The sequence below is a fragment of the Pomacea canaliculata genome, linkage group LG11 (assembly GCF_003073045.1).
Source record: "Pomacea canaliculata isolate SZHN2017 linkage group LG11, ASM307304v1, whole genome shotgun sequence".
Lineage (NCBI taxonomy): Eukaryota > Metazoa > Mollusca > Gastropoda > Architaenioglossa > Ampullariidae > Pomacea > Pomacea canaliculata.
In genome coordinates this window covers 7,235,264-7,258,595 of record NC_037600.1, presented here as the reverse complement: position 1 = coordinate 7,258,595, position 23,332 = coordinate 7,235,264, and the positions used below count along the sequence as shown (strand labels likewise).

The 23,332-nt window shown below is 39.4% G+C and overlaps 2 protein-coding genes and 1 long non-coding RNA gene across 6 annotated transcripts in view; all 3 read right to left on the bottom strand.

Moving 5' to 3' along the window:
• Window positions 1–361: 361 nt before the first annotated feature.
• LOC112574977 lies at window positions 362–8,638 on the bottom strand. 2 transcript variants are annotated; one of them, XR_003101539.1, is made up of 4 exons: window positions 7,308–8,638; window positions 2,706–2,811; window positions 814–2,188; window positions 362–570 (listed from the first exon to the last, which is right to left on the bottom strand). It is a non-coding gene; the product is annotated as an uncharacterized LOC112574977 (long non-coding RNA). The 2 variants fall into 2 exon arrangements; XR_003101538.1 differs by having other exon boundaries at window positions 362–2,188.
• A 180-nt stretch (window positions 8,639–8,818) lies between these two features.
• Window positions 8,819–11,459, bottom strand: LOC112574976. Its single transcript, XM_025256440.1, has 3 exons — window positions 11,331–11,459; window positions 10,374–10,543; window positions 8,819–10,045 (listed from the first exon to the last, which is right to left on the bottom strand). The coding sequence occupies exons 1-3, from the start codon at window positions 11,446–11,448 to the stop codon at window positions 9,974–9,976; spliced, it is 360 nt and encodes a 119-aa protein (XP_025112225.1). The 5' UTR covers window positions 11,449–11,459; the 3' UTR covers window positions 8,819–9,973.
• Window positions 11,460–18,912: 7,453 nt separating this feature from the next.
• LOC112574971 overlaps window positions 18,913–23,332 on the bottom strand; it is a 29,062-nt gene continuing 24,642 nt past the window's right edge. For 2 of the 3 annotated variants that reach the window (XM_025256429.1, XM_025256428.1), the window contains 5 exons: window positions 23,163–23,315; window positions 22,723–22,859; window positions 22,505–22,585; window positions 22,135–22,261; window positions 18,913–21,849 (listed from right to left, as the gene is read on the bottom strand). In XM_025256429.1, coding sequence (XP_025112214.1) covers window positions 21,653–21,849; window positions 22,135–22,261; window positions 22,505–22,585; window positions 22,723–22,859; window positions 23,163–23,315 — 695 coding nt within the window. In that variant the 3' untranslated portion in view covers window positions 18,913–21,652. The remainder of the gene's footprint in view (window positions 21,850–22,134; window positions 22,262–22,504; window positions 22,586–22,722; window positions 22,860–23,162; window positions 23,316–23,332) is intronic. The other variant, XR_003101537.1, reaches the window with a different exon arrangement.

The following is a 23,332-nucleotide window of genomic DNA, read 5'->3' as shown; positions in this document are numbered from 1 at the left end:
AAACTCCATAACTTCATTTTTCTGTTTGTCTCCTAATATTGTCTACCGGCAGACCACAAACAACAGGAGTTGTAACTTATGAAACGACATGGGCCATGGGGATGCCTTTTGACAAGCTACTTATTTTCAATTGAAAAAGATACAACAATAATTTGCTCCTACTTACTCAATATATGTTTGTCAGTATTTCTGACAAGTTGAAGCCTCAAGGCCCGTGTGGCTAGTGAGCCAGAAAAGCTTGCCTTGCTGGTTATGATGAACTCGTGATGTAGTGAAGTGTCATTACGATGGTGTTGTTGGTCTCCATGAAGGGAGATGAAGCTTTTTCGGCAGCTTGATATTGAAGCACGTTTTGGTGGCAAATTTTATGTACTTGCAGATGGAGATCTTGAAGAATCTCACTGGAAGTGTTGATGTCAGACTTGCCGTTAACTGAGAAGAATGCTTTGTTTTCCTCCTTTTTAATATTCTTCTTCCCTCTCTTTGATGGGGCAGAATCACTCCTCCTGGCTGGCAAATAATTAAAGACTACCCAGGCACGCTTTTATAAAATTCTTTGAGCTCGCTGTCCTGTGAGAGGATACATTTGTAGTGCTATATAATAATAATGATAATAATAGTCGTCGTCGTTGTCGATATATGATTAACACATATATTCCCTATTCCACAATCCTAAGGAATCAGCACCCTTCCATTTCAGACATGTTTGCTTACAAATATCATCATGCACAGAAGGAGGTCAACAACACTGAAGTCAGGGATGTTTAGTTAACAACTAGTGGACTAGGCTTTTAACCGGTTTACTGTGCTTACCCGTACTCTTATGGGTAACAGCCCCGTCACAGCGGCGATCTCCTCGCGGACATCTGCTGACGGGCGCTGATTTTGCTGGAACTCCGTCGTCTCCTGTGGTCCTGTCGTGTTCTGCAACAAGCAGGGGCAGACAAGCCGTCAGAATGTGTGTGTCGATGAATGAGATGTAATTAGATCCCACTTAAAGACGCTCGTTTATCAACATTTTCTTTGTTTGTTTGATACTTTCTTTCCTTTATTTTTTGGTTCATTTGAAAACTGCAACGAATATGGGGAGCTGCTAACAGACTTCTGCTTGTTCAATGACCTATTTTTAGATTGACTGTCGGAGGCACAGTTTATCCACACAAAACCATCCACAAGACCACCTGGATTTCATTACATGTACAGGACTGTTTGGTTAGCAACTAGTGGACTAGGCTTTTAACGGGTTTAATGTGCCTTCCCGAAAACTTATGGCCGACAGCCCGGTCTGTCTGGCCAGTTCCTCGCGGACAGCCACCCCGGGGTAGTGCGTCCTCGGAAACTCTTCCTCAAGCAGCTGTCGCTGCTCATCCCGGAGTGTTGTCCGTGGGGCGCGACGAGTCTGCTGGTTGTCAGGAGTGGTGCTGTCGTGTTGTCGTCGTACTGGTCACAATTGCTGCACAGTGTTAATACGTGTCTCTTTGAGTCGTTCGCTTTTGTCAAATTTTTTGGCTAGATCTTCTCGGACAGCCTTCGAGGGGTTTGCGTTCCTCTCGAACTCATTCGACCATTTGACACTTTTCTAATTCCAATAAATCTTTTTAAAAGGTTTTATTAGTCTTTGACTTTATATTGCAGCTATAGACAAAACACACAAAGTATATACTTACAAAGTTACAATAATTGCATTAATATCAAAGATAAACATGTCTTGTTTCTAGCAGTTGAAGCTCTAAGAAACCTACAATTGCAGTAAACAGCAAAACTGAATCCACAGCAAAAAAAAAAAAAAAATGCTGGTGTAAAAATTGGGTAACAGCCCCGTCAATGTGGCGATCTCCTCGCGGACAGCCGCTGAGGGGTGTTGATTTCGCTGTAACTCCATCTCCAGCAGTATCAGCTGCTCGTCGAGCAGTCTTGCCCGCGGGGCTCGACGAGGCTCGGGGGTGTGTGAAGTGGTCCTCTCTTTTTCTGCATGTTGTCGTCGGGAGTGGTGGTGTCGTTTTCTGCAACAAGCAGGGGCAGACAAGCCGTCAGAATGTGTGTGTCGATGAATGAGATGAACTCCATCTCCAGCAGTATCAGCTGCTCATCGAGAAGTCTTGCCCGCGGGGCTCGACGAGGCTCGGGGGTGTGCGAAGTGGTCCTCTCTTTTTCTGCATGTTGTCGTCGGGAGTGGTGGTGTCGTTTTCTGCAACAAGCAGGGGCAGACAAGCCGTCAGAATGTGTGTGTCGATGAATAAGATGTAATAAAACGCCACTTAAAGAATTAAAGACTACCCAGGCATGCTGTTTTGATTTTCTGCATGCTTCAACTATTTACAAAATTGGTTCCTCTACGACGTTAGAGCCTTAGTTACTGGCTTTATGAGAGTTTCTGATAAAGAAATTCAGAATAATCACCAATAATAATAAGAAGAAAAATAATAATGTACATTGTCACAAAATAAGACTTATTGCAAACAATTTTTAACAAAAAATTAGAACCCCCACAAGAGCAGCCAGGAGACGAACTAGATTATTAAACATGTCTTGCCTCCTGAAATGATACCAGTAGTGTAGTTAAAAACGGCCTTAAAAACCATTATTATTCAAACTCTAAAGACTGAGTTTTTTTTTAATCTATCGTCATATTAGATATTAGCATATGTAAATATAGTAGGGGTTCGCTCTCTCTTTCCACTTATGTCGCAGTGAAATGTACTTACTGATTGTTGTCCATTCACCCTCTCTTTTCCTTTTTCTAGCAGTTGTTCTATCTGATCCACAAGATCAGTCAGAAGCCGAAATATGGTGTTCAATATTTTTTGCCTCCTGAAATGATGCAGTAGTGTAGTTAAAAACGACCTTAAAAAGAATATTCTTCATAAATTCCATATATATAATAGTTCTCGAACACACCAACATGTTACAACTGCTGATGAATACCGTGTTTATTATAGTTATTAAATACTTCCCCTATATTTGCTAATAAATACACATTGTAAAATAAACATTGTGAAAATATACACACCTGGCATGCTCTTGTCGAGCATTGACGAGACACTGGTATCATGCATGATGATGATGATGATGATGCTGATTGATAATTTGCGATGATGGTTGATCGTGAATTCTGATAATTGATGATGATGAAGACGACGCCGCCGCCGCCGACGACGACGATGAGGATAATGATCATGTTTGTTGATTGGTGATATATTAATGTCTGATAGAGGATTCTATAATTTGTTTGATGCATTATATACACTGGAGGTGTATCGTCGTTGTTTGATGATGATGACGACACTTGCTCGTCGGTTAGCCTCGTCTCTCGGGCGAGTTCTTCTAGGACATCCCACGAGGGGCGGGTGTTCCTAGAGAACTCGCCATCCAGCAGCTTCAGCTGATAGCCGCGATACCTTGTCCGCTGGATGAGACGAGGCTCCGTGTTGTCGTCGAGAGTGGTGTTTTCTGCAACAAGCAGGGGCAGACAAGCCGTCAGAATGTGTGTGTCGATGAATGAGATGTAATTAGATGCCACTTAAAGACACTCGTTCATCACACGCATGCGCACTTTTGTCATGCATGTAAGAAGGGCACCATTTCTCTTTGGGTATGCGTGTTTCATCTCTCATGTGTTTCATCCACTTGTGACCGATTAAAAGCTTTCAAGCACGATCGTGCATGCTAATTAGCGAACTCTCATGTTTCTACCAGGCCATCAATCCTACCTCCATCTAACCGCATTCCACCCACCCACCTGCAAAAATAAGTCAGGGAAGACGTTTACACAAAAGATGGTGATTGATGTACAAAACTCACTACAGAGCCTGTTAAAGTACTCACGTGGCACTGCCGGCTGCGGGCGACGTGATGAGCCCGATGGCTTCTCATATTCCCTAATATCTCCGTCGTCTCCTGTGGTCCTGTCGTGTTCTGCAACAAGCAGGGGCAGACAAGCCGTCAGAATGTGTGTGTCGATGAATGAGATGTAATAAAACGCCACTTAAAGAATTAAAGACTACCCAGGCATGCTGTTTTCATTTTCTGCATGCTTCAACTATTTACACAATTGGTTCCTCTATGACGTTAGAGCCTTAGTTACTGGCTTTATGAGGGTTTCTGATAAAGAAATTCAGAATAATCACCAATAATAATAAGAAGAAAAATAATAATGTACATTGTCACAAAATAAGACTTATTGCAAACAATTTTAACAAAAAAATTAATGCCCAGAATCCACCAAAAATGCGTGGAAGTGCTTCCCTGTGTTACAATGAAGCGTATGTAAACAAATCAATTGTAGAGAAAATATGTTGTCATACATAAATAAGGTCAGACAATACTAGTGGTACAATACATATACCAATCAGCCCAAAGTTTTCTTAAAATCATAAGGGCGGAAAAGTGATCCTTAAAGAACAAACTATTCCACCCCTAATCACTCACACAATCAGGATAGAAATGTAATTACTACTTCCAACGTGCCTGCACAATGATTAGTAACACCAAGAGGAAATAAAAATCCTTGAGTTAACATAGTAGTAAACACTTCAGAGTGTAAGCACTAATTCAACAAATGAAAGGCTATTTCAATAAACAGGCATGCAGAACTATCAAACACATTTTTTCTAATTTGTCTCGCATTAAACTGCACTATGTATCCAGTCCAAATCTAGCGGTATGCACAAAATTTCTACAAAGCCAATTTCACTCTAGAGATGCAATAGACACATAACAATCCTAGCGGTAAACACAGGCAATCAATTCTTTAAATGTACTAGCATTGAACAGTATTGAGTACCGCAAGGCAAATTCATATTTTGTATCCAGGTTTCTCTTCCCACCTATGTTCCGAATTCTAGTTTAAAAACGACCTTAAAAAGATTATTATTAATTCAATCTCTAAAGACTGAGGTTTTTTAAATCTATCGTCGTAGGAGATGTTAGCATATGTAAATGTAGTAGGGGTTCGCTCAGAATGAATATTAGTTCGCTATCGCTTTCGACTTATGCCAGAGTGAATATGTACTTTTACTCACAGATTAGTGTTTGACATCTTTTTTTCTGTCTCTCTCTGAAAGCTCTCAGTTATGTCCTTGTTGTACTGTAATTGACGTTACGTGGGTCTGCGCGCAATGGCTTGCATGCGCCCACACACCTAATTACAACAGATTCAATAATGAAGTTTCAATTCTAATGAAGAATATAATTACAACACTGTTAACAGTCAACAACACTGAAGTCAGGGCTGTTTAGTTAACACTAGTGGACTAGGCTTTTAACCAGTCTCCAGGAAGGGGAGATGAAGCTTTTAGGCAGCTTGATATTGAAGCATGGATTGGTGGCAAATTTTATGTACTTGCAGATGGAGGTCTTGAAGAATCCCACTGGAAGTGTTGATGTCAGACTTGCCGTTAACGAGAAGAATGCTTTGTTTTCCTCCTTTTTAATATTCTTCTTCCGGTTTACTGTGCTTACCCGCACTTGTCCTTCCGTTAGCCCCGTCTCTCGGGCGAGTTCTTCTATGACATCCACGAGGGGCGGGGTTCCTGGAGAACTCGCCTCCAGCAGCTCCAGCCTGATAGCCGCGATACCTTGTCCGCTGGATGGGACGAGGCTCCGTGTTGTCGTCGGGAATGGTGTTTTCTGCAACAAGCAGGGGCAGACAAGCCGTCAGAATGTGTGTGGTGTCGATGAATGAGATGTAATTAGATGCCACTTAAAGACACTCGTTCAGTCACACGCATGCGCACTTTTGTCATGCATGGTAAGAAGGGTCACCATTTCTCTTTGGGTATGCGTGTTTCCCCTCTCATGTGTTGATCCACTTGTGACCGATTAAAAGCTTTCAAGCACGATCGTGCATGCTAATTAGCCACGTGCGCTCGGCCTGGCACGTGCGCTCTGCCGAGCCCACACGACGCGAGTTGCTGCTCTGCGTCTTTGTCAGGTCTGTGAACACGTGATAAAATATTCATCGCGTTATAGCTGTTAACACCTGTCAACGAGTCAAATGGGATCCTGCATGAGTCGCCACGAAGCTGTGCTGTAGATGAGTTTGCAAAGAAAAAATTCGTTTCGTAGTCCGAAATTTTGATCAAACATGATTTAAACATCAATATCTATTTTCTAACTCATAACATACATTATGTAGCTCCATGTGGCCAGAGCTTGAGCTTGTCTTCTGAATGCATTTATGACGTCTTGCATCCTGAAATGATGCCAGTTAGTCATTCAGTCATTCTCTCTTTTTTATTTTTAAGAGATGACTATTTTAATCACCTCGCTTAAACTCCATAACTTCATTTTTCTGTTGTCTCCTAATATTGTCTACCGGGCAGACCACAAACAACAGGAGTTGTACCTTATGAAACGACATGGGCCATGGGGATGCCTTTTTGACAAGCTACTTATTTTCAATTGAAAAAGATACAACAATAATTTGCTCCTACTTACTCAATATATGTTTGTCAGTATTTCTGACAAGTTGAAGCTGCAAGTCCCGTGTGGCTAGTGAGCCAGAAAAGCTTGCCTTGCTGGTTATGATGAACTCGTGGATGTAGTGAAGTGTCATTACGGTGGTGTTGTTGGGTCTCCATGAAGGGGAGATGAAGCTTTTTTGGCAGCTTGATATTGAAGCACGTTTGGTGGCAAATTTTATGTACTTGCAGATGGAGATCTTGAAGAATCTCACTGGAAGTGTTGATGTCAGACTTGCCGTTAACGAGAAGAATGCTTTGTTTTCCTCCTTTTTAATATTCTTCTTCCTTCTCTTTGATGGGGCAGAATCACGTACTCCTCCGTGGCTGTGGCTCTTCTGGGTTTTGCTGCAAATAATTAAAGACTACCCAGGCATGCTGTTTTCATTTTCTGCATGCTTCAACTATTTACAAAATTGGTTCCTCTATGATGTTAGAGCCTTAGTTACTGGCTTTATGATGGTTTACCTTTTCTGCTGTCTCTACTGGGAACCAGCTGTACCTGTGTCTTGGGGAGGGGTTGGCTCTCTCAGATTAGAAGCATTGAATTACTTTAAAAACTCATAACATACATTATGTAGCTCCATGTGGCCAGAGCTTGAGCTTGTCTTCTGAATGCATTTATGACGTCTTGCCTCCTGAAATGATGCCAGTAGTGTAGTTAAAAACGGCCTTAAAAAGAATATTCTTCATCAATTCCATATATATATATAGTTCTCGAACACACCACACATGTTACAACTGCTGATAAATACCGTGTTTATTATAGTTATATAAATACTTCCCCCCTATATATTGCTAATAAATACACATTGTAAAAAATAAACATTGTGAAAATATACACACCTGGCATGCTCTTGTCCCGAGGCATTGACGAGACACTGGTATCATGCATGATGATGATGATGATGATGATGATGATGCTGATTGATAATTTGCGATGATGGTTGATCGTGAATTCTGATAATTGATGATGATGAAGACGACGCCGCCGCCGCCGCCGACGACGATGAGGATAATGATCATGTTTGTTGATTGGTGATATATTAATGTCTGATAGAGGATTCTATAATTTGTTTGATGTATTATATACACTCGAGGTGTATCGTCGTTGTTTGATGATGATGACGACACTTGCTCGTCGGTTAGCCCCGTCTCTCGGGCGAGTTCTTCTAGGACATCCCACGAGGGGCGGGTGTTCCTAGTGGATTTTCATGTGGAGATCCCAAAGGATGTCCACTGGCAGACCATCTGCCAGGGATCTCATAAGAGAAAAGAACTGCTTATTTTGGTCTTTCCTCCTTTTCCATCTCTTCCCCCCCCCTTGGGGATCATTAGGAGGATCACTCCCCTTGGGACATGGGTCATCTTTGAATATCTGCTAATAATTTTAAAAAATCGTACACACACACACACACACAGACACACACACAGACACACACACAGAGTAATAAAGAAAAGCGAAAAGCAAAAAAAAAAAAAGTCTTCCTACAGCCCTACCTGGTTATGATAGTGTCACTGGTGGCAGACCATTGAAATACCGTGTTTATTATAATTATATAAATACTTCCCCCTATATATTGCTAATAAATATCCCATTGTAAAAATAAACATTGTGGAAATATGCATACCTGGCAGCAGGTTAGAAGAGCATGCTCTTGACCCAATGTCGTTATCTTCATTGACGAGGCACTGGTACCGACCCTCGTGCTGTTCTGTAGAATTCGGGATGAGGATTGTTAGATGGCTGGTTATTACTGTGATGAGATCGAACTTTACTTTGTACTTGTTTGTCGTAGGTATACCGAGTTGAGAGAAGAGTGTATTCCATCCAAGTTCTGTAAATTTCCATCTCACTTTAGATTTTCTGTACTTACGGCTGATAATAATCTAGGCATAACACTTTGCTTTGCCATTTACCTCTACAAAGCATCGGAACGGAGGAATAAGGAAGAAATTATTAATTATTGGTCTCTTTTCAAATAAAGTGTCTTTGAGTTTATATTGCAGCTTTTAGACAAAAGACACAAAGTATATACTTACAAAGTTACAATAATTGCATTGATATCAAAGATAAACATGTCTTGTTTCTAGCAGTTGAAGCTCTAAGAAACCTACAATTGCAGTAAACAGCAAAACTGAATCCACAGCAAAAAAAAAAAATCAAAAAAAAAAAAAAAATGCTGGTGTAAAAATTGGTAAGAGCCCCGTCATGTGGTGATCTCCTCGCGGACAGCCGCTGAGGGGTGTTGGTTTTTGCTGTTAAGCAGTTTCCAGTATGTAGATTTGTTGTTTCTGGAGTCTTGCCCGCGGGCTCGTCGAGGCTTGGGGGTGTCGAAGTGGTCTGTCGTTTTTCTGCAACAAGCAGGGGCAGACAAGCCGTCAGAATGTGTGTGTCGATGAATAAGATGTAATAAAACGCCACTTAAAGAATTAAAGACTACCCAGGCATGCTGTTTTCATTTTCTGCATGCTTCAACTATTTACACAATTGGTTCCTCTATGACGTTAGAGCCTTAGTTACTGGCTTTATGAGGGTTTCTGATAAAGAAATTCAGAATAATCACCAATAATAATAAGAAGAAAAATAATAATGTACATTGTCACAAAATAAGACTTATTGCAAACAATTTTAACAAAAAAATTAATGCCAAGAATCCACAAAAATGCGTGGAAGTGCTTCCCTGTGTTACAATGAAGCGTATGTAAACAAATCAATTGTAGAGAAAATATGTTGTCATACATAAATAAGGTCAGACAATACTAGTGGTACAATACATATACCAATCAGCCCAAAGTTTTCTTAAAATCATAAGGGCGGAAAAGTGATCCTTAAAAGAACAAACTATTCACACCCCTAATCACTCACACAATCAGGATAGAAATGTAATTACTACTTCCCAACGTGCCTGCACAATGATTAGTAACACCAAGAGGAAATAAAAATCCTTGAGTTAACACAGTAGTCAACACTTCAGAGTGTAAGCACTAATTCAACAAATGAAGGCTATTTCAATAAACAGGCATGCAGAACTATCAAACATATTTTTCTAATTTGTCTCGCATTAAACTGCACTATGTATCCAGTCCAAATCTAGCGGTATGCACAAAATTTCTACAAAGCCAATTTCACTCTAGAGATGCAATAGACACATAAACAATCCTAGCGGTAAACACAGGGCAATCAAATTCTTTAAATGTACTAGCATTGAACAGTATTGAGTACCGCAAGGCAAAATTCATATTTTGTATCCAGGTTTCTCTTCCCACCTATGTTCCGAATTCTAGTTAAAAACGACCTTAAAAAAGATTATTATTAATTCAATCTCTAAAGACTGAGGTTTTTTAAATCTATCGTCGTAGGAGATGTTAGCATATGTAAATGTAGTAGGAGTTCGCTCAGAATGAATATTAGTTCGCTATCGCTTTCGACTTATGCCAGAGTGAAATGTACTTTTACTCACAGATTAGTGTTTGACATCTTTTTTTCTGTCTCTCTCTGAAAGCTCCAGTTATGTCCTTGTTGTACTGTAATTGACGGTTACGTGGGTCCTGCGCGCAATGGCTTGCATGCGCCCACACACCTAATTACAACAGATTCAATAATGAAGTTTCAATTCTAATGACAAGAATATAATTAACAACACTGTTAACAGTCAACAACACTGAAGTCAGGGCTGTTTAGTTAACAACTAGTGGACTAGGCTTTTAACCAGTCTCCAGGAAGGGGAGATGAAGCCTTTTAGGCAGCTTGATATTGAAGCATGGATTGGTGGCAATTTTATGTACTTGCAGATGGAGATCTTTGAAGAATCTCCACTGGAAGTGTTTGATGTCAGACTTGCCGTTAACGAGAAGAATGCTTTGTTTTCCTCCTTTTTAATATTCTTCTTCCCGGTTTACTGTGCTTACCCGCACTTGTCCTTCCGTTAGCCCCGTCTCTCGGGCGAGTTCTTCTATGACATCCCACGAGGGGCGGGGGTTCCTGGAGAACTCGCCCTCCAGCAGCTCCAGCTGATAGCCGCGATACCTTGTCCGCTGGATGGGACGAGGCTCCGTGTTGTCGTCGGGAATGGTGTTTTCTGCAAAAAGCAGGGGCAGACAAGCCGTCAGAATGTGTGTGTCGATGAATGAGATGTAATTAGATGCCACTTAAAGACACTCGTTCAGTCACACGCATGCGCACTTTTGTCATGCATGGTAAGAAGGGTCACCATTTCTCTTTGGGTATGCGTGTTTCCCCTCTCATGTGTTGATCCACTTGTGACCGATTAAAAGCTTTCAAGCACGATCGTGCATGCTAATTAGCCACGTGCGCTCGGCCTGGCACGTGCGCTCTGCCGAGCCCACACGACGCGAGTTGCTGCTCTGCGTCTTTGTCAGGTCTTGAACACGTGATAAAATATTCATCGCGTTATAGCTGTTAACACCTGTCAACGAGTCAAATGGGATCCTGCATGATCGCCACAAAGCTGTGCTGCAAAGAAAAAATTCGTTTCAGTCCGAAATTTTGATCAAACATGATTTAAACATCAATATCTATTTTCTAACTCATAACATACATTATGTAGCTCCATGTGGCCAGAGCTGAGCTTGTCTTCTGAATGCATTATGACGTCTTGCCCATCCTGAAATGATGCCAGTTAGTCATTCAGTCATTCTCTCTTTTTTATTTTTAAGAGATGACTATTTTAATCACCTCGCTTAAACTCCATAACTTCATTTTTTTTGTCTCCTAATATTGTCTACCGGCAGACCACAAACAACAGGAGTTGTAACTTATGAAACGACATGGCCATGGGGATGCCTTTTTGACAAGCTACTTATTTTCAATTGAAAAAGATACAACAATAATTTGCTCCTACTTACTCAATATATGTTTGTCAGTATTTCTGACAAGTTGAAGCTGCAAGTCCCGTGTGGCTAGTGAGCCAGAAAAGCTTGCCTTGCTGGTTATGATGAACTCGTGGATGTAGTGAAGTGTCATTACGGTGGTGTTGTTGGTCTCCATGAAGGGAGATGAAGCTTTTTTGGCAGCTTGATATTGAAGCACGTTTGGTGGCAAATTTTATGTACTTGCAGATGGAGATCTTGAAGAATCTCACTGGAAGTGTTGATGTCAGACTTGCCGTTAACGAGAAGAATGCTTTGTTTTCCTCCTTTTTAATATTCTTCTTCCTTCTCTTTGATGGGGCAGAATCACGTACTCCTCCGTGGCTGTGGCTCTTCTGGGTTTTGCTGCAAATAATTAAAGACTACCCAGGCATGCTGTTTTCATTTTCTGCATGCTTCAACTATTTACAAAATTGGTTCCTCTATGATGTTAGAGCCTTAGTTACTGGCTTTATGATGGTTTACCTTTTCTGCTGTCTCTACTGGGAACCAGCTGTACCTGTGTCTTGGGGAGGGGTTGGCTCTCTCAGATTAGAAGCATTGAATTACTTTAAAAACTCATAACATACATTATGTAGCTCCATGTGGCCAGAGCTTGGGCTTGTCTTCTGAATGCATTTATGACGTCTTGCCTCCTGAAATGATGCCAGTAGTGTAGTTAAAAACGGCCTTAAAAAGAATATTCTTCATCAATTCCATATATATATATAGTTCTCGAACACACCACACATGTTACAACTGCTGATAAATACCGTGTTTATTATAGTTATATAAATACTTCCCCCCTATATATTGCTAATAAATACACATTGTAAAAAATAAACATTGTGAAAATATACACACCTGGCATGCTCTTGTCCCGAGGCATTGACGAGACACTGGTATCATGCATGATGATGATGATGATGATGATGATGCTGATTGATAATTTGCGATGATGGTTGATCGTGAATTCTGATAATTGATGATGATGAAGACGACGCCGCCGCCGCCGACGACGACGATGAGGATAATGATCATGTTTGTTGATTGGTGATATATTAATGTCTGATAGAGGATTCTATAATTTGTTTGATGTATTATATACACTCGAGGTGTATCGTCGTTGTTTGATGATGATGACGACACTTGCTCTGTCGGTTAGCCCGTCTCTCGGGCGAGTTCTTCTAGGACATCCCACGAGGGCGGGTGTTCCTAGTGGATTTTCATGTGGAGATCCCAAAGGATGTCCACTGGCAGACCATCTGCCAGGGATCTCATAAGAGAAAAGAACTGCTTATTTTGGTCTTTCCTCCTTTTCCATCTCTTTCCCCCCCCCTTGGGGATCATTAGGAGGATCACTCCCCTTGGGACATGGGTCATCTTTGAATATCTGCTAATAATTTTAAAAAATCGTTCACACACACACACACACACACACACAGACACACACACAGAGTAATAAAGAAAAGCGAAAAGCAAAAAAAAAAAAAGTCTTCCTACAGCCCTACCTGGTTATGATAGTGTCACTGGTGGCAGACCATTGAAATACCGTGTTTATTATAATTATATAAATACTTCCCCCTATATATTGCTAATAAATATCCCATTGTAAAAATAAACATTGTGGAAATATGCATACCTGGCAGCAGGTTAGAAGAGCATGCTCTTGACCCAATGTCGTTATCTTCATTGACGAGGCACTGGTACCGACCCTCGTGCTGTTCTGTAGAATTCGGGATGAGGATTGTTAGATGGCTGGTTATTACTGTGATGAGATCGAACTTTACTTTGTACTTGTTTGTCGTAGTATACCGAGTTGAGAGAAGAGTGTATTCCATCCAAGTTCTGTAAATTTCCATCTCACTTTAGATTTTCTGTACTTACGGCTGATAATAATCTAGGCATAACACTTTGCTTTGCCATTTACCTCTACAAAGCATCGGAACGGAGGAATAAGGAAGAAATTATTAATTATTGGTCTCTTTTCAAATAAAGTGTCTTTGAGTTTATATTGCAGCTTTTAGACAAAAGACACAAAGTATATACTTACAAAGTTACAATAATTGCATTGATATCAAAGATAAACATGTCTTGTTTCTAGCAGTTGAAGCTCTAAGAAACCTACAATTGCAGTAAACAGCAAAACTGAATCCACAGCAAAAAAAAAAAAAATAAAAAAAAAAAAAATGCTGGTGTAAAAATTGGGTAAGAGCCCCGTCAATGTGGTGATCTCCTCGCGGACAGCCGCTGAGGGGTGTTGGTTTTGCTGTTAAGCAGTTTCCAGTATGTAGATTTGTTGTTTCTGGAGTCTTGCCCGCGGGGCTCGTCGAGGCTTGGGGGTGTCGGAAGTGGTCCTGTCGTTTTCTGCAACAAGCAGGGGCAGACAAGCCGTCAGAATGTGTGTGTCGATGAATAAGATGTAATAAAACGCCACTTAAAGAATTAAAGACTACCCAGGCATGCTGTTTTCATTTTCTGCATGCTTCAACTATTTACACAATTGGTTCCTCTATGACGTTAGAGCCTTAGTTACTGGCTTTATGAGGGTTTCTGATAAAGAAATTCAGAATAATCACCAATAATAATAATAAGAAAAATAATAATGTACATTGTCACAAAATAAGACTTATTGCAAACAATTTAACAAAAAATTAATGCCAAGAATCCACAAAAATGCGTGGAAGTGCTTCCCTGTGTTACAATGAAGCGTATGTAAACAAATCAATTGTAGAGAAAATATGTTGTCATACATAAATAAGGTCAGACAATACTAGTGGTACAATACATATACCAATCAGCCCAAAGTTTTCTTAAAATCATAAGGGCGGAAAAGTGATCCTTAAAAGAACAAACTATTCACACCCCTAATCACTCACACAATCAGGATAGAAATGTAATTACTACTTCCCAACGTGCCTGCACAATGATTAGTAACACCAAGAGGAAATAAAAATCCTTGAGTTAACACAGTAGTCAACACTTCAGAGTGTAAGCACTAATTCAACAAATGAAGGCTATTTCAATAAACAGGCATGCAGAACTATCAAACATATTTTTCTAATTTGTCTCGCATTAAACTGCACTATGTATCCAGTCCAAATCTAGCGGTATGCACAAAATTTCTACAAAGCCAATTTCACTCTAGAGATGCAATAGACACATAAACAATCCTAGCGGTAACACAGGGCAATCAAATTCTTTAAATGTACTAGCATTGAACAGTATTGAGTACCGCAAGGCAAAATTCATATTTGTATCCAGGTTTCTCTTCCCACCTATGTTCCGAATTCTAGTTAAAAACGACCTTAAAAAAGATTATTATTAATTCAATCTCTAAAGACTGAGGTTTTTTAATCTATCGTCGTAGGAGATATTAGCATATGTAAATGTAGTAGGAGTTCGCTCAGAATGAATATTAGTTCGCTATCGCTTTCGACTTATGCCAGAGTGAAATGTACTTTACTCACAGATTAGTGTTTGACATCTTTTTTTCTGTCTCTCTCTGAAAGCTCCAGTTTATGTCCTTGTTGTACTGTAATTGACGGTTACGTGGGTCCTGCGCGCAATGGCTTGCATGCGCCCACACACCTAATTACAACAGATTCAATAATGAAGTTTCAATTCTAATGACAAGAATATAATTAACAACACTGTTAACAGTCAACAACACTGAAGTCAGGGCTGTTTAGTTAACAACTAGTGGACTAGGCTTTTAACCAGTCTCCATGAAGGGGAGATGAAGCCTTTTCGGCAGCTTGATATTGAAGCATGGATTGGTGGCAAATTTTATGTACTTGCAGATGGAGGTCTTGAAGAATCTCCACTGGAAGTGTTGATGTCAGACTTGCCGTTAACGAGAAGAATGCTTTGTTTTCCTCCTTTTTAATATTCTTCTTCCCGGTTTACTGTGCTTACCCGCACTTGTCCTTCCGTTAGCCCCGTCTCTCGGGCGAGTTCTTCTATGACATCCCACGAGGGGCGGGGGTTCCTGGAGAACTCGCCCTCCAGCAGCTCCAGCTGATAGCCGCGATACCTTGTCCGCTGGATGGGACGAGGCTCCGTGTTGTCGTCGGGAATGGTGTTTTCTGCAAAAAGCAGGGGCAGACAAGCCGTCAGAATGTGTGTGTCGATGAATGAGATGTAATTAGATGCCACTTAAAGACACTCGTTTAATCACACGCATGCGCACTTTTGTCATGCATGGTAAGAAGGGGCACCATTTCTCTTTGGGTATGCGTGTTTCCCCTCTCATGTGTTCATCCAATTGTGACCGATTAAAAGCTTTCAAGCACGATCGTGCATGCTAATTAGCCACGTGCGCTCGGCCTGGCACGTGCGCTCTGCCGAGCCCACACGACGCGAGTTGCTGCTCTGCGTCTTTGTCAGGTCTGTGAACACGTGATAAAATATTCATCGCGTTATAGCTGTTAACACCTGTCAACGAGTCAAATGGGATCCTGCATGAGTCGCCACGAAGCTGTGCTGTAGATGAGTTTGCAAAGAAAAAATTCGTTTCGTAGTCCGAAATTTTGATCAAACATGATTTAAACATCAATATCTATTTTCTAACTCATAACATACATTATGTAGCTCCATGTGGCCAGAGCTTGAGCTTGTCTTCTGAATGCATTTATGACGTCTTGCATCCTGAAATGATGCCAGTTAGTCATTCAGTCATTCTCTCTTTTTTATTTTTAAGAGATGACTATTTTAATCATCGATCTTGCTAATAAATACACATTGTAAAAATAAACATTGTGGAAATATACACACCTGGGAGGAGGTTAAAAGAGCATACCCTCGTGCATGATGATGATGATGATTGATTTATTTTCGTGATGATGATGAACGAAGATTCATGATTATGATTGATAATGCTTGACAGATGATTTGGATGTCATTCTCTCTTTTTTATTTTTAAGAGATGACTATTTTAATCATCGATCACCTCGCTTAAACTCCATAACTTCATTTTTCTGTTGTCTCCTAATATTGTCTACCGGGCAGACCACAAACAACAGGAGTTGTAACTTATGAAACGACATGGGCCATGGGGATGCCTTTTTGACAAGCTACTTATTTTCAATTGAAAAAGATACAACAATAATTTGCTCCTACTTACTCAATATATGTTTGTCAGTATTTCTGACAAGTTGAAGCTGCAAGGCCCGTGTGGCTAGTGAGCCAGAAAAGCTTGCCTTGCTGGTTATGATGAACTCGTGGATGTAGTGAAGTGTCATTACGGGGATTTCCCATCAGGTGTGTTTGTAAAATAATAATAGACACACCTAATAAAGTGAACCACACTGAGATGCTTGCAGTAAGATTTGCTGTATTAAGCAATGTCTACATGAAAAGTCTAGTATTTCAAGTCAACTATTTCAAACCATGTTCATGAAGTATACATAAATATATCACACTCATCAGAAATACACACTCACGGAAAAATCAACAGATTCACACTCACCTCAACAGGTTCAATGCTAACAAAAATACAAACAAGTTTGGTAACTTCAAGTCGGTTCAGGACTTGTACCACATACAAATCTGGTCAGGATTTGTACAACACACAGTCCGTCAAGACTGGTTACAAACAAAAACCGTCGGCTCCGGATGCACTGACAACACCAAAGAGACTGTCCCTTCTCCCCCAATCAAACCACACACATCGAAAACACTATCACACTCTTTCCTTTGTTCGAACTAATCAACAACAACCTATCAACAGAACTTAATTAACACGAAGACCGGCGCGGCACGACACGGACAGCCCACTAATAGGTGTTTTACCACCTTCCCTTTCCAATTACTTCGCCCTATCCCCTCCACTCTTCCACTAAATACCCTTTAATTGTAGTGTGACTCCCTGTCTATGCATCGTCTTCTATTAGACTGGCTTCCGATTTTCTTCTAAACACGAAGATATTTTCTCGAAACCAAAAGAATGTTGAGCTTTTCTTTAACGACAAACTGTCGTTGTCATGTGAATGGAAACCAGCTTCGTCCAGCAGGCGTTTAACATCTTCAGGGCTCTTGTTGTTCACGTGATGAAACCCGTCTTGACCCGGATGTGCCCAGCTCAGCACGATGCCCTTCCGCGCGTTGGTGATATATTAATGTCTGATAGAGGATTCTATAATTTCTCTGATTGATGATGAATACTATATAGACACACCTAATAAAGTGAACCACACTCAGATGCTTGCAGTAAGTTTTGCTGTATTAAGCAATGTCTACATGAAAAGTCTAGTAGTTGGGGGCTTAGGCAGAGTTCTTTATAGGTTTCATAGCTTTTTTTTTCCCCAGGCTGTACATAAAATTAGAAGCAACATGAAGGAAGTACCTTTCCCCATTTAGTGTGCCATCTCCATTTCCTCCCACGTTTTGCCATCCTGACAGCATATCAAGAAAAAAGTCACTTCAAAATTATAAAATATTAGATCGGATCGGAAACATTTAAGAATTTAAGGCAGCCAAAGAACCACATATGCATTAAACCAAATGCAGTGACTACATTTCTATGCAAGCCATTACCTTTGAAGATAGCATTCTGCTTTTAACAGCAATCCCTTCATCCCTGTAAAATGTGTAACTATACTCTCTCTAGTATAACTTCACTTTGTAAACTATTGTGAAGGAAAAAGGTTGGCGCAAGCTTTTTACAGCAATTCCAAAAACAAAAATTATTTTGTCGATGCTCTTCCTTAAATATTTTTTGGCAGCTGAACAGGATTCATGAACAGATCATTGTGTGATCATTGATGTTCATTCGTATTTTTCTCCTCCTTCCTACACCACTAACACTTAAATTTTTTTATATTATTATTTGATTGTTCAATTTGTATTGGTGGATATATGCACACCCACATATTTTGTCAGGTAAGGTGACCTGTGCAGGACCCAAAAAATGCGAGGTACCCACTTCTGTACAAAGGAGTGAAATTTTCACCACTTGTGAACAAGTTGTGTGTTCAAGTAGAGGAAACTTAAATGTATGAATGCTTTTACTTTTAATGTAACAAAATTGCTCTTCCTGTGTCTTTTTAAAAATTGCATTTTTCTTCAAATTTTTTTGAGGATGTTTCCATTTGCCCAAAACAATTTTTTTGGGGCAAGATTTATTTTCTCCATGAAATAAAGTATCACTGTATTGTAAACTTTGGGGTTTATTATAAAAGTTAATAAATAAAAAAAATGTTTATATCAGTGATTTTGTGTGCTCTTTTGTGTGCATGTATGTGTCCGCGAGAGGGAGAATCAAAATCAATATAAATCAGAGTTTTCTACATGTAAACAATAACATTGTCCCACTTTCAGCACTCTTTGCTTTTCTTTAAAAAAAAAAGGGGGGGGGGGGAAATTGCTTTGAGATACGAGCAATTTGACATACGAGCAAGGTTACGGAACGAATTAAACTCGTATGTCGAGGTACCACTGTAATAGGTTTCAGAATTTGTGGTTATTATATTTTTCAGAAATAATACTCCACAAAAAAACTGGATGGGAAGAAGAGAAAGTATCCATCAGAAACAAAGATGCAAATGCACACACACACATTGGATGATAACACTTCATATACTTGGTGTTTTCTTTTTTATTTGCTGGTTCAATCTTCAACAAAAAATTAATTTTTATCATATTGTGCTCTGCAAACTGGTGACCAGACTACAGTGAAGAAATAAGAAAAATTAAATACTTCAGGTAACGAAGATTGTAAAAAATAAACTTAAAGAATTGTGCTCTTGGATAATTAAGAGAGGAAGACCATAAAATTAACAACAGTATGAAGGAAAGGAGAGAAGCATAATTAATCGAGAAAAGTTGTTTGATGGCTGATGACTAAGACTAAAAATGATATGGGACAACTGATGCATGTTGAGGACTGCTGACAATGTTGATCTACAGTATCTTGGTGTGAACAAAGTGGATAAACGACATCAGATTCTGCCGAAATCCATTACATTTCAGCATGAAAGTCTTTACATGTAATTTGTAACAACTTGTCTTCACTTCATCACAATTAAAAATAGTGGAGTATAAAAATAAAAATTAAGATCAAGTATGTATGCCAATCCTTGTATCATAGGCATCAGTGAGGTAGTATAATTATTGCAATCTTTTCATAAAAACAAAATTCTACTTAGCTCTTAACAGTCATTTTTGTCATAGTCTGTTGCAGACAGGGCAACTTTGTTATTCATCAGTCCTCATATGCAGAAGCCCCAATTGGACTATCGTCACACGATAGTGCATGTAAATTTTGATGCAGGGGCCCCTTTTTGAAGAACCATGTCGTACAATAGCTGGCTTTTGGGAGTCCATGTATCCTAATTTTTATCTGCTATCGTGATAATAGTCCAGTTGGGGTTTCCTGCATACAAAAGTTCTGGTGTATAGGAAATGCACACTATATTCATGTACTTCAAGGTAGTGAAATACATATGCATGAATGAAAAATTGTTTGCACGCTGATTTAACCTCAGGAGTAGCAAGGAATGATGATGATGATGATTTAACCTCAGTTTGTATGTGTGCGAGTCTGCATGCCAAGGTGTAGTTACACTCTATCATTCAAGAGACTGGTGAAAAATATTGTACGATGCAGAGGATGTAAGGAATTCATTATATATTCAACTAAAAATAAAATGGTGAGACATAAGGTGCCTGCCACTACAGGCTGGCAAGGAGTGGGATTAGTATAAACATAGCACATACATCAAGAAATCCAATTATTGCTTATGTTAAGGACAGCAATATAAATGAGCAGCAGAAATAAAACCATAAATCTCTGATAGAAACTGAAAAGGACAAGAATTGGAAAAGAAGAAGATTGTGAAAGGAGAAAAGATTTTAAGCTGCAGACTTTATTTTTTTAAAGTTTGCAAATTGTGCAATTCAGAAAAAAATAAGTAAAAAGCCAGAATACTGAATAAAAATATGACTTGTGGAAAGACAGTAAATCATACCATTTAAAAAAAATACTTTCCAGTTGTCAATATTTCCTGATGGTGCAGATGCTAACTTCTCCCCACCAGGATGTCAATGCTGCTTTGACTAGAATTTTAAAACACGCCATATCTCTACTTAACATTTCAAGGATTCTTTAAAAGAAATTTTGTTAAGCATAAAAATTATCATAAACACTGCTCCTAAATCAAAACTTTTCCTTTTGAAACAGTTTATCTCAAATTGTAATGATCTGGAAAATACAAAAAACTTCATGTAACATCATCTGAGGTGGATGAATATCCAAAAGCATGTCCAGGTAGTGAAACGTTCTACTGGAACTGCTCTTTTTGAATGAAGCACATGACTGAACATATGCTACAGCAGCATCCAACTGTGTGTTGCCTCACTGCAGATCACACAGGTGCATGTAAAGATTATAAGAACGGGATTTTTTCCAAGGTACCAGGAAAAATGAAATTTCATTAAAACATATCATTCCTTGTGACTTGGCACCTTTTAGTCTAATCACCTAGCAGGTGATCCACAATCTGCAGAAAGATACTTTGTGATAATTTGCACCTTATATCAGAAGTACACTATCTTTATGTTGCAACACGTGCTAGATCTCACTTTTCTAGCACCTCTAAGATTCCTGAAGTGGTGTCAAACCACCTAGTGGTATCCAGAAGCTTGCACAGTGGATGTACACAAGATGCTATGTTGCATTCCATGCACCACAGCTGTGGAATTAAAGTCAGTCTGTCAATCACAGTGGAACTGGTCTTTGTCGTGTTCTGTTGTTAAGGATGTTTGAAATTTTTAAATGAGAGTTTTAACTCGTTGCAGTAAACTTTTCTTTGCAGATGTCAATTCTTAACAGCAGCCACGATGCAGTTCTGTAACACTTCTCTTTTCCTTTCCAATCAGAAGGTTCTTACGTATTTGCAGAAGCTGGAATAGACATTAAAAGTCTTACGAGGTCTTTGACTAGTCATGCTAGTTGTCCATCTCAACATCCATGCCTCATAAATAATGTCGAAATTAACATGAAATAAATTACACACAGCCCTCAGAAGTTTTTGCCAAGAAGCTCTTGAAATGAAGTAGCCTCAGTGCTAATTCTTCCAATATGATTCACAGCAGGTGAATTCTGTCACAGGCAGAGAATCCAAAATGAACATTGTTGTCGTGTCAGGATGTGCACCCAGGACCTATCCTTGAAAGCAATTCAGTAGTGACTTCACCAGTCATGTTCAAATACATTTCACTTCCTGTCACCTCTGGCACACATCGCAGAATCCACATGCACAAACCATTTTTGGCAGCTTGGGAGAATAAAATACACCATGAGGTCAAGAGGATGATGGTCAGATGATGCCAGATCTGAATGTCTCGCTGGTTCCCACGTTCTCGATGTGACCCCCTCTTGCTCTCAATACTTTCTGTTCCAGAAGACTTTTCCATGCTGCCTTATCTTCGAGTGTTGCAGCTCGAAAGATTATTTTCTGTGAAGCTGGAATGGTGTTGCTTGGACTTGTGTAATGTTGCAACAGAATCTCTGTAGCTGTTAAATAATCCAAATCAGTTTTATTATTTTTTAATCACTTTAACATCAGCACATAGTAGGTCTCAAATCTTAGTGTATCTACATATATATTTGTAAACATTTAGTTGCTGAGTGTTAATGCTTATTTCTTCCATGGGAAGATGAAAACAGCAAAATATAAAAAATATTTTGTAATTCTTGTGAAGAAATTCATCTCTTCTACAAAAATAAAAATGGAAAATGTCTGATCTTTATGTATTAATAACTGTATTAATCATGATAAAAATTTTACAAAATACTCACAATGTTTTCTGCTTGTTTCTATGCTACATATGTTTCGCAGCAGAATGGGTTCAGATACAACATGCAGCTGTCCGCCCTTTTCTGGCTTCAGCAACATAAGAATGTCTGAAAACAGCACCATCATCACCTGCAAGCAAAGACGATATGCACCTGAAGCAGATATCCATCCAGACATATGTCACACAATAAAGACTAAACACAAAAGAAAATACCTAACTGATAAGCACAATTTTTTCATTTGTGTACAGCATAATTTAAATATTGGGTACTAGTAAAAAAAGACAACATGAAGAAATGCGTTAACTAGTGTGGATCTAATATAAGCTGTAGCCTGATTGGCTATACCAGAAAACACACTGATGAAACGCACCTTAGCCCACTGGCCACTGCTCCAGTGAAAAACATCTCCCTGGAAGATGATATGTCGATCTTCTTGGCTTAGCTGAAACACCTGTAATGAAATGTCACTATGAAATTGAAAATCAACTGAATTATTTGTCTTAAGAGCACACTGTAAACAGCTCGTTCCTGCTAAATAATGTTTAGTTCAAAAAATGATTCTGAATAAACAGAAATAAAATTTCTTACTAGACACTTTTGAGGAAATACAAGTCTATCTTCAAGTTCTTTCACTTCACGATCAAAGGATCGTAATGTCTGCAGTGATGATGATGGCACCAATGGCAGATTTTCTTGACTGTGTCTGCTGCCACAATTAATGCTGCCTGCAAGAAAGCAATGAACAGATCCTGGTTAACAATGCTTCTGTAAAGCATCTTTAACAGCTACGTCAAAGTAGAATATGACTACAGTTATACAAGAGTGCTTATTTTCAAAAGAATATATTTGCAAGTCTATTGTATACATTTACTACCCGTATTTTAAAAAGAAATGTTTAATTTTCAACAAAAGATAGTCTCTAAAAAAAAAAAACTGTAGCACAAGGGAGACAACCCATCCACACTTACCTTGCATGTTGTGATACCTCAAACAATATGCATTATATGACTTAAAAACTGCCTTTATACCTTTAGATGAGCTGTCAGAAGAAGATGATGCCAAGCCGCCTCTTCCAGAACATCCACTGCTGCTGGAACTCTTGGTGTGGGAAGACAGTGATGTCAGGCTCTGGACCCTAGCATTGCTCATGCTGGCGATGTTGGTGACACAGTTGTTCATAACTGAATGCAAACAGGAA

Bases quoted from the DNA above. Each gene is read 5' to 3' on its own strand.
- LOC112574976 (XM_025256440.1), bottom strand. From the start codon at position 11,448: ATGACACTTCACTACATCCACGAGTTCATCATAACCAGCAAGGCAAGC. The intron at 10,544-11,330 runs GTAAGTAGGAGC...TGCTTTTTGCAG, and splicing joins TACTGACAAACATATATTGA to AAAACACCATTCCCGACGAC. The intron at 10,046-10,373 runs GTAAGCACAGTA...TGTTGTAATTAG, and splicing joins TAACGGAAGGACAAGTGCGG to GTGTGTGGGCGCATGCAAGC.